This window comes from Agelaius tricolor, unplaced genomic scaffold (assembly GCF_023055355.1).
Source record: "Agelaius tricolor isolate 1412-34295 unplaced genomic scaffold, bAgeTri1.0.p SCAF_13, whole genome shotgun sequence".
NCBI lineage: Eukaryota > Metazoa > Chordata > Aves > Passeriformes > Icteridae > Agelaius > Agelaius tricolor.
In genome coordinates this window covers 21,596,169-21,606,635 of record NW_027269273.1, presented here as the reverse complement: position 1 = coordinate 21,606,635, position 10,467 = coordinate 21,596,169, and the positions used below count along the sequence as shown (strand labels likewise).

At 38.5% G+C, this 10,467-nt stretch overlaps 1 protein-coding gene across 5 annotated transcripts in view; it reads right to left on the bottom strand.

Annotated features, from left to right (window-relative positions):
• Nucleotides 1-6,397: 6,397 nt before the first annotated feature.
• The window catches only part of IDE (insulin degrading enzyme), a 53,759-nt gene continuing 49,689 nt past the window's right edge, over nt 6,398-10,467 (bottom strand). For all 5 annotated transcript variants that reach the window (XM_071439147.1, XM_071439148.1, XM_071439144.1 and 2 more), the window contains exons 24-25: nt 10,228-10,295; nt 6,398-9,056 (exon numbers count right to left, since the gene is read on the bottom strand). In XM_071439147.1, coding sequence (XP_071295248.1) covers nt 8,961-9,056; nt 10,228-10,295 — 164 coding nt within the window. In that variant the 3' untranslated portion in view covers nt 6,398-8,960. The remainder of the gene's footprint in view (nt 9,057-10,227; nt 10,296-10,467) is intronic.

Genomic DNA, 10,467 nt, shown 5'->3' with positions numbered 1-10,467 from the left:
TGCCTCACACGGCCCCGGTAACTCACGGACACCCCGCAGCCCTCAGGGGCAGGGACGGTGACAAATGGAGCCCGCGGCCCCGCCGCTGCCCGCCCGCGCCCCCCGGCGTGAGGGGAAGGCAGAGCCGGGGCAGCCCCGTGGGCCCGGGCTGGAAAAGCCTTGGGAAGGCCGGGAGCGAGGGGCACGGACAGCGCAGGTGGAGATAAGGACGTGACGCCGTCCTGCTCCTTAGAAAACACACACTGGAACTAGTTCTGCGATTTAAAAGTGATTTATTTTCTGATTAAGCATTCAAAGTTCCGTTTGGGTTTTTATCTGTAGAATCGTACAAACACGATTTTCGTCTGCGGATCGAGGGAAATAATTTTCATGCATAACGGTGAGATGCACAACTCCTCACATTGTTACAGGGAAGAACAGCAAACCTTGTATCATATAGCACCAAGAAGAATTTTAATTACAGTGTGAAAGAAAGGTACCACAAAAGCTTCTTGTTTCATGGTATATCATTTAGGCTGACGTTTTTACTCTGAAGTATATGCTGTTTTCCAAGCAACGAAAATTAAGCTTCTCATTAAAAAATTAAAATATACCTGTTTAAAAACTTTACACTTTCTAAAAATTAAGATATTAGATTTTACTTATTTTCTTGCATAGCATATTCTGAACTTTGAAACAAATAAGAAAACCTAACAAAAGAAAAAACCCAACCCCAAAAAATTAATTCTTCCTTTCCTAGTCTTCCCTTACCCTAGCCTGGTCAAACAGCAGGAACTAATTATTGAATATGTACAACTACATCATGAACTTGCACATTCCTCTGAAAATTTAAGCCTACAGTCCTGCTCCTTTATTTATTACTATAAAAATGGTACTAGAGTTCAAAATGTACTGTCCAATAAGTCACTTCTTGACTTTCAAAAATATTTTGGGAAGTGCCCGCTCTAAAGACTCAACAAGTGACCCCAAAATTCATACTTCAGGTCTTTCACTCTCTTGCATCACCATAAATAAAACACCCAGTTCTGTTGTTCATTTCAAAGATGAAGAACTAGATGTGACAAGCAATTTCAAATACTCATGCACATCCATTACCTGCAGGCACAGGTAACTGGTTGGAAATAGCTCTAATTAATGCACTATAAATACTGCAGAAGAGGAGATATATTAAACTTCCTTTTTGACAAGAAAAAGGTAGTAACATGTGACATTAAATCGAGCCAAAGGAAAGACCTGTTGAGTAAGGAGATGGAATTTGATGGAGTTGCTGCTTAAGAACAGAACTTTATGCTTGCCCAAAGCATCCGAGATTGCCAGGGGCCAGTAAGGGCAGGATCACTCTCCTCTCCTGAGAGCTTTGGCCATTCTCACTTTCAGGACCAGGAGGAAACATCACAAACAGTGCTGAGCTGCTGTGGCTCTGTGGGTGCTGCAGTGCTCCCACTCTCATTACAGCTCCCCAAACTGGGCACCCTCTCCTGCAATGCCAGGGCACCACGACTGTGCATGGCTTTGCCAGGACATTTCTGGTATGGCTGCTGGGGGCACCTCAGCATGTTCAGTGCACCAGAAATTACCACCAGCCTAAGCAGAGTAATTTATTCACTGTGCTGTCCCTTATAGTCTTATTTATTATACACATAAATTGACACTTGGCTTTGATTTTGAATTGCAGTCCATTTTCTGAACAATTGCTTCTGCTGAGCTGCTGGTCAACCAGATCTATTAAATCTTTCCACACAATTTTGAGAAGGTATATTATTTACTTCAGCTTAAGAAAAAGTGCCAGATTCATTGCACTCCAAATGCATACTTCACAAAAGTAAACAGACATTGTTTTGCTTGCATGGTGTATGGTGGCTCCAGGGGATTAGCAAGGCAGCTCCTCTGGCATCTTTGTAACATCTCTGTCACAGATCTCTGTGACACCATTGCCAAATTAAAGTTCAGTCCAACAATCAGTGAAACTATGGGACTCTGATTATTTCTATGCAAGAAAGAATGTATCTATCTACATAGATACTTGTGTAATATTTCTATCCTGTAGGTGGATTCCAGATCAAAACAAAAACATCAATGTTGCAAGACTTCCAGCACTATTAGCTATTCAAAAAGTATTTAAGATTACTTAAAATGACTAGCCAAGAGTGTACACCAAAACCATTGTTAAGATATACATATTTCATAATCTAGGGCTATCGATAGACTACAAGGCAACACATTTACTCCAGCTGTCAGGCCAGCTTAAGGATTTAGTTATCAATTATCTCAACTGTCTTTATTTTTTTTGGTGTCTGTTGGGTAGAAAATGTGGAGCTAATAAAGTCAATGAGAAATTCTGGTAATTTGATTCTGTTGCTTTCAAAGAAACTTAGGACTATTTAGACACTACAAGCTGTCCTGAAATGAAGATCTTGTCTTCACTCTAAATTACTCAATTCAACATTTAAAAAAAGCCTAACACATATTATTAGCTGTACAGCACCACAGTTGTGCATTGGTAGTTCACACAGTAACACAACCCCTTTTCCCAGGAATTTATAATTTGTACACAATGACATGACAGACAGACATGGTTATCAGACAAGAAGTGCAAATGGCATGCAACTCATATGCATTATCTTCCATTTCAACATCATTTTTATGAAGTGGCTCACAGTGTGGGCCAGCAGCCCAGCTCACACTTACACTTTGTATACATTGAGCTTAATACAATCTTCTGCATTTTCACATTCATAGCATCTTTAAACTAACAATTACTGACATTTAAACTCAAGTGGACAATCCAAACTACAAGCATTCTTTGTATAAGCATTCTTCAAGTTACACAGAGCATACAAGCCATTCCACTCTTAAATATTCTACTCTTCCTACTTCCAGGGAAAGGCTGCATAAGGTACATTTTTCTTAGCTTATTCACAGCAATAGAATCAATCATGTTGTGCATGCATCAGCAGATGTCTCCTGCTGCAGTTGAGTAGCACCTGCTTTCAAATTATTTCTGCAATTGTTTTACTTGCTTAAACCTCCCACTTTGTTGAGCTCCAGCAGCAGCCCAGGGTGGCTCTCCAGGCTTGGACATACTGTAGGTGCCATCTTTGTTTAACTTCACGGGTAAAGCTTCCCAGGGTTAGAAGACAAACTCTAATCACAGAAAAAATATAGTAGGGCACATGCATGGTGCCTGCACACAGTGTGTGCCAGTGCTAAAGGGACACCAGTGACACTTTGGGCTGGTGTGACAATGGCAGTGTCTGCTCACCTCACCTTGGCAGGGAGATGTCACATAAGGTGAGGTGAGCAGCAGCCATCTCTGCCTTTGAAGGTGACACACAGAGTGGCAGAACTAAACAATCAGCTTGTGGAGATGACAGATCCAGTTATACATACAGATTCCTGTCTTCCTAAAATACATTTAATGCCGCAGAATTGTCACTATTACTTTCTCTTCCTGGAAATCTTATCTGGAAATAATCTGTGAGCAGAATTATTTGCATAGATTTTTTCAGACTCTTGAAACTCCCCCTTTAACAGGTATGTGCCAGTGAATGATATGGGTATCTCCCAGTCAAAACAAATAACTTCACTTGGACTAATGGGTTTTAAGAAATTGGTTGTTAAAAACACTTCTATGCCTCAGGCCCTGCAGAACTGTTAGCAGGCTGAAAGTTACTGTAAGGCCAATGGGATAAAGCCAGGAGGTGCTGAACGTTTTGACAGCTGACTGACTCCAGAGCCCTGATGGGCACTAAGCCTGTGAATTTCCCTGGCTTTCACATACATTACAAATAATTGTTTGGGTTAAAATCTGTCCTGCTAAACTTACTTCATTCCAAAGCCAGCTGGGAAGTTTTAAAAAAGACTATTTTTGAGTACTATTACTGTGAAATGTTTACGTATTTCTGGTGTTTTAAACTAGTTCCAACATTGCCTTGTCAAGTGCACCACTTTTAGTACTACTCAGGAAATTTCTAAGATCTCTGTACACTAAAAGGCATCACACCTAAAATTTACATCTTCAAAGGGCTGCCTTTTCACTGACATTTGCACACCCAGGTTTTCTACATTCAATACCCCACAATACCATTTCTGCACATGCTCTGAAATGACTCAGCCTTAGTCATGTAAAATGCACTAGTACTGGCCTCCTACATCTGCCTGGAACTCACAAATAGCTCTTCTTCCTTCTCTGCCCTCACAGGAGTCCATCCTTTACAACAGACTTCATATTAAACATACGCTCTTCTAAACACAACACAGTGGTTAGCTCAAGTTACCAAAACATCACCCTCATTTCCATTTTCTATTAGATTCTTCCCTTGCCTGTTCTTCCCACTTCCCAGGTTACTAACAGAGGACCTCCTCACCCCCCTCTGTGGAACCTGAGCTGATTCTGTAAGTGTTCCCCACCAGAGCAGAGGTGTGTCTGAGCCCACACGAACCACAGGACACCCAGCTCTGGGTATGGGTGGGGGGGAGGGCTAGAAAGGGTCCTGAGTTCCAGCTGCTGCTCCAGTGAAATTTTACATGTCTTTGGTAGTCACTGGACAAGTGCCACAACTCCTTGCTTCCCTTTTTGAAAAGGAAGCTGAGCAGACAGTGAAAATCTGTAATGGAAATCTGATGCAGATGGAAGCACATCTAACACCCAGTAAAGTGGCAGCAAATCCTCAGAAAGATGTAGGATTTCAACTTGGATGCCTCTCTCTGCAGTTTCCCAAAGGCTAAGCCTGGCCACTTCCTTGCACTTGGAGCAATCCCATCCATTGCATCTTCTCCCACCCATTGCACAGTCAAGGAATTCAACTGGGAATTTTACACTGCACCACTAAAGACAGAGTCTTAAAAATTAGCAGTGACAAATGCTCATCAATGCGATGTCTACATCCTTTAATGCTGCACTTGGGCTTAGAAATGTTAATTTAGAAAGCCATAAATATTTTTCTTAAATTCTCTTTAGATGCTAGTTCAAGTAAGTTGATTTAATTGTGACAATCTCCTGGGCCTTAGGCCTTATACACTTAGCTCCTTTGAACTGCAATTCAAATTTCACCCACTATTACCATTATATTCCACCCACAACACATACTGTAACATATTCTTTGAATGGTAAATAGAAATGTTTCAAATAAAAGCCTTTCAGCAGAATCTATATAAGCCAGGCTTCTTTTAAAATTCCAAGGTACAAAAGGGGCCTGACTTTCTGATCTCTTCTGGCTTTAAAATACCCAGAGGTGCCTTGTACTAGCAACAATATTAAAAACTGACTTGCAAACCAAATATTTCAGAGCTGGATTTGAATATCAAAGGGCCCAGTGTCACTGTGGATGACCATGTCAGCTCAATGGTCACCTACTGAAAGAACATGGGAAAAATGTACAAAAATGTAAAAGATGTTTTTTCACTTTACAGGAGACCTACAGTAAAAGCACACTAACCAGTTAAGTAGGAGAGAAAAGGTAAAATTCTGCTGATCCTGTTTTAAAACAAGAGCTCGATAATAATAAATGAAATTAAAAAGGTGTGTAAGACTTTTCCAGATGCTATGATTATACTGTGGAACACATTATCAATAAGGGCTGCTCACATCCAAGCATTTAAATAATCTGAACAAGCTCAAGCATTCTTTTATGGCTAATAGTATTAGTTAAAGTAGATTTGGATAACTTGATTTTTTACAAGACAGTAAAGTCACTAAGTCAAGATTTGCACCAACCCCTAACAACTGGGAGTGGACAAAGCCCTGTTGTTGGGGACAAGTAATTTTCTAGGTGGGCTGTAGGAATTTCTTTCTCCCCTGAGAGTACCAGACACTCTTCCAGTGCCAAGGACAAAACCTGTCTCTCTTAATGCTAATCACTGTCATGTATTACTTCAAGGACTCCTCTCAGACTTGTATCTTTATGCTGCCAGAACTGACATTATTTACTACTTTAACAATCACACACTCCTCACCTTCTGAAATGTAGTCTTTTGGTATGCACAGAACAAAGAAAATGACCAGGCAAAGTAATTTCTCCAAAGCAACACTGTAAAGCTGCACTAGGCAAGATTCAGTCTGGCTGCAGCCAGGCCCTAAATTTACAGTTTCAGATTAAATAATTAAAATTCTGTCTTGTGCAAATATTTCTACCTTTGTATTACTAAGTTTTTCATACACTTAGGGGGCAACAAGGTGGATCTACCTAAGAGGTGTGGGATGCCATGTGGGGAAGTCCTCTGAAACTCCCCAAGAAGTGCCTGGGAGCACTTCTGCAGCAATGCTATTTGGCCTAAACTAGTCCAGCTGGATAGCAGAAAATCCCATTTAATGTCTAATAAAAAACATGCACAGACTGATAGATGTAACATTACCAGTATGCAAAAATTAAAATGAAACAATTAAGAACTCCAAACATTAAATTCAGATTGTTTATTGTAAACAGAATAACTCTAGCACTCTGTCATACTGGCTGTGTCACATGCACCCAATTCCACATCAACTGCTTAAAATAGCACTTGCAAAAATTACAGTTATGTAATAATAATTTATGTTTTCTTACATAAACTAATTAACAAGCACTAAAATTGAATTACAGTGTATTCTAGGTAGTTCTTTATTGCTTGTAGACACTGCAGCTTTGGATCCATTAAAATGAACCCATTAGTATGCCTGAGTTTATCAAAATTTACTGCTATATCAAACTCAGAAACTGTAAAATGCTGGAGAACACTTAAAAGCAATTAAGAGTTGTTGGAAAACTACATGGGTTTCCACATCCAGTCACAGAACTTTGAGGGTTTACATTTTTTCCCCTGGAAAACATGATGTGTGAGCTTGTGTTAGATACACTACTATTCCAATTTATTTATATAATCTGTTAAGAGTTGATAATACTTCCATGAATATATATATATATATTTATTTTTACACACAATAGGAGCCATTTCATTATATTCACCATAAGAGTGGTATGTTTAAATACTAAATCCCAAAATATATATTTTTATAATATGTTGTCAAAACTTTGAATATATATAATACAAATACTTTTACTAAAGGAAAACTATAAACAAAAGTGAAATGCAAGAGGGCAAAAAGCCTCATGAGAAGGATCCATGAAAAATGTGAGCAGAGACATCTTTACTGGTTTTGTTTAGACTGTATTTATTGTTTTTCTCTTCATCAGGCTAAAAAAGATGCTAGTGGCCTTCCTTGGCAACAGGTTACATCACAAACTCTCACCAAATTTATTAAAAAGATACTGAAACATGTACCATTAACCTTTGAAACAACTTTTAAATGCACCATATTTATTCAATTAGAAGAGACTCTCAAACCCAACTTAAGGCCCTTTCCCTGTCCAGCATTCATTTAATTTGGCCTCAGAGCCAGTGTAAGAACCAACATGGATTCAATCACAGAACAGCCCTACTGACTACACCAGGATTCTGAGTTTGACACACATGCCTGTCACATCAGGGCATTACCTGCAGGCTCTTTTAGTGAGAAGCAAATTCTCACTAACACCTCTGAGCAGACTGTATACCTTCAGAGCTTTACATGCTCTCTCCTGTCCGAGTAAGTGCCATCTCTTTTATGTATTACAGAGGTAGGAGAACTTCATGCTCCTTGCCTTTTCCTATTTGGGTGCTGTCCCAAGCACCAGACCACTCTGCAGAAGTCAGTAAAGTTGGTGAGACACCTTATATTGTTTTATCATTTTACTACATTATGGAATATATATATATCTATCTATATATATAAACGTATTTCAGCATAGTTCTTGATCCTTCTGAGTTCTGCCTTCTTCCCAGAAGCAGGAGCAAAGCCTTTGTGATGTAACCTGAAGCACGGGCTGTGCTGTAGCACTGCTATCCCAGCACTACACTGTCCCAAACACCTTCCTGAAGGACAAGAAGGACCCATACAAGAATCAAAATAATGATGTATCTGACTCCTTAGAGAGCCCCTGTTTGACATGCGCCTGTTCTTGATAAAGAACTCGTGTGTGTTTGAAGTTATCTGCACTGATGAGTGCTTTGCTGGACTGAGACCCAACATAACAGGTGAGGCAAAACAGACTGAGTTCTCCATCAGCACATCTGCAACTGAAAACAAAAAATGACACCAAACAAAGTATTTGATATACCAAATGGACAGTATAGCGTAATGCTATAAAACTGAACAGGATGTTGACAGTATCAAGAGACTGGGACAACACTTTTGGTAACAAAAATAAGATGCACTAATAAAGTGTTTCCAGCATTTTACTAGTTTTAATATAAAATGTCCCCAAATTTGTATAGAAAGATTAAAATCATGCCCTTATCTTCAATTATTCTCATTAAGACAATTCTTTCACCTATTACTGTGTTGTCAAATTTCCTTTTTTTCAGCCCCACTGGTCTTCATAAAACTTAAATAGAAAATAAGTTGGTTGCATTAAGGATCAATTAAAAAAGTATCATTCAACACGTCACTTCAAAAAAATGTGAAAGTCTCTATTTTTAAGAAAAATTGTTGACCCCATCCCAAAAAGGACTTACTTATCTCACCCCCTCCAAATCCCAATAAGATAATTATTGAGATACTGAACGGTGTTTTTCAGGAGTAACAAGCACATTTCAAGCAACTTCATTTGCTCTGGAGGGTTATTTCATCAAAATGAAATTCTGAAGGGATATGTTATTTTAAAAATATACTGCATCTACAAGTTTTTTATTATTATTGTTGTTTCAGTTGATTTTGGTTTTTAACAGGTTGTCTGTAATATAAATGACACATGACCACAACTGATTTTTATATACCCTCTATCCCTAACACACAGCTAATGTCAAATGAACCAAGGAGGAATCTGGGACTTTCATAATGAACAGAACCATTTATCCCAACGATCTTTAATAATTTTGTTCATCACAAAGTCCCCTGAAACCATGTCAGTACTGATCATTTGCATTTCTTCATCCATTGGGGTTCTTCACAGTTTTGCAGCCATGAAATTGATATGTGGTTTCACCAGTGGGAAGAGCGGCAGACTGCGCTTGAATTCTGTCATATTTTCAATCACACTTGGCTGCAAAAAAGTGCATGCAAAAAAAAGTCTGCTCAGTATCTTCAATCAGAAAAGTGGCAAATTCCTTTGTGGCTTTTCATTTCAACTGTTGCTACAGATACATATAAATATACTTGTCTTGCTCTTTTCTACAATATTAGTGATTCATGCTTCATTATTACAGCAACCTCCAGAATACAATGTTATTTCTTATTGAACAACCAGTTTGATATTTATATCATTCAAACAGCTATAATGCAGTAACTGCATTGCTAACAACATCAGAATCTCCAATAAAGCAGAGCTGATCTTTTCATTTTCATTCTAATTCAGAGCACCCCACCTGTCCTTTGAACATCAGACTAAGATCCTAACCGCAATAGCTATTCTATGTACTATTATTTTTAGATGTAGTAACAAAGTAAGCTTCTACTATTTCAGTCATAATGGCTAATACATCCTCATACAGAAATTTCTGCTCATGGCAATTATTTCACCTGACAGGTGAAATAATGTTCTTCTAATGAAGAACACAGACCTACCACACTGTGAAAAGTTAATCACCTGTTGGGACAAACACTGCCATCCTTCAAGAAAAGTCACTGAAGGTCCAATAAGGGCCCAATACTGTCCTGTCCAACCACAGAGAAATCTGTAATACTTGTGTGAATAGAATTTCCCAAGTTGTTTCCTCCACAAATAAACACATGGACAGGAATGTGCTTTAATATTTTAAGCTTTAAGAAAATTACCAAGTAGTTGGTTTTGCTGTTGCTCTGGGGTTGGTGGGTTGTTTGGGTTTTTTTAAACAAAGATGATAAATTTGTTGATGGATATACATCTCTATCTTGACACCTGATTTATCTGATCACATACAATCAGTATTTTCAGACAATCATCTGTATTTTATCCACAGTGCAGAAAATCAGTGCAGTTTACTATTGCTATTAGCTTTCCTTTCAGAGGACTAAAAAGAATCGAGGAAAAAGGACAAATTGATAAAAAGAGAAATCAGCAAAATCCCTGTTGTTAGTGAGGACAAAAATGCAGGTAGAAAAGAGCTAAAACACCAGCCCCATGACAGCAGCAATTTCCAGAGGTCTGTTTCTCCCTATAAACTTGTACTTAATGATACAAAACCTCTAGATTAAAATGCAGGCTAGGATTTTTTTTGTGTGTTGTTTCTTTTTACCTGTGGTAGTGGTGGTGCTGGTGCCAGGTTCACATCATTTTGGCATGGAAATTCTCCTACAACAGGGCCTATTTAACATCAGAAAAAATAATTTGGGACCATAATTTAATGACTATCTTTTACTAAACTGATTAACTGCTTTCTCTTATAAGACAGGTATCTAAATAAAGCACCTTTATTTAAATATTTTAAATAAAAAATTTTAAAAATTTAAATTTGAAGTATCACTAAATAAGGTTT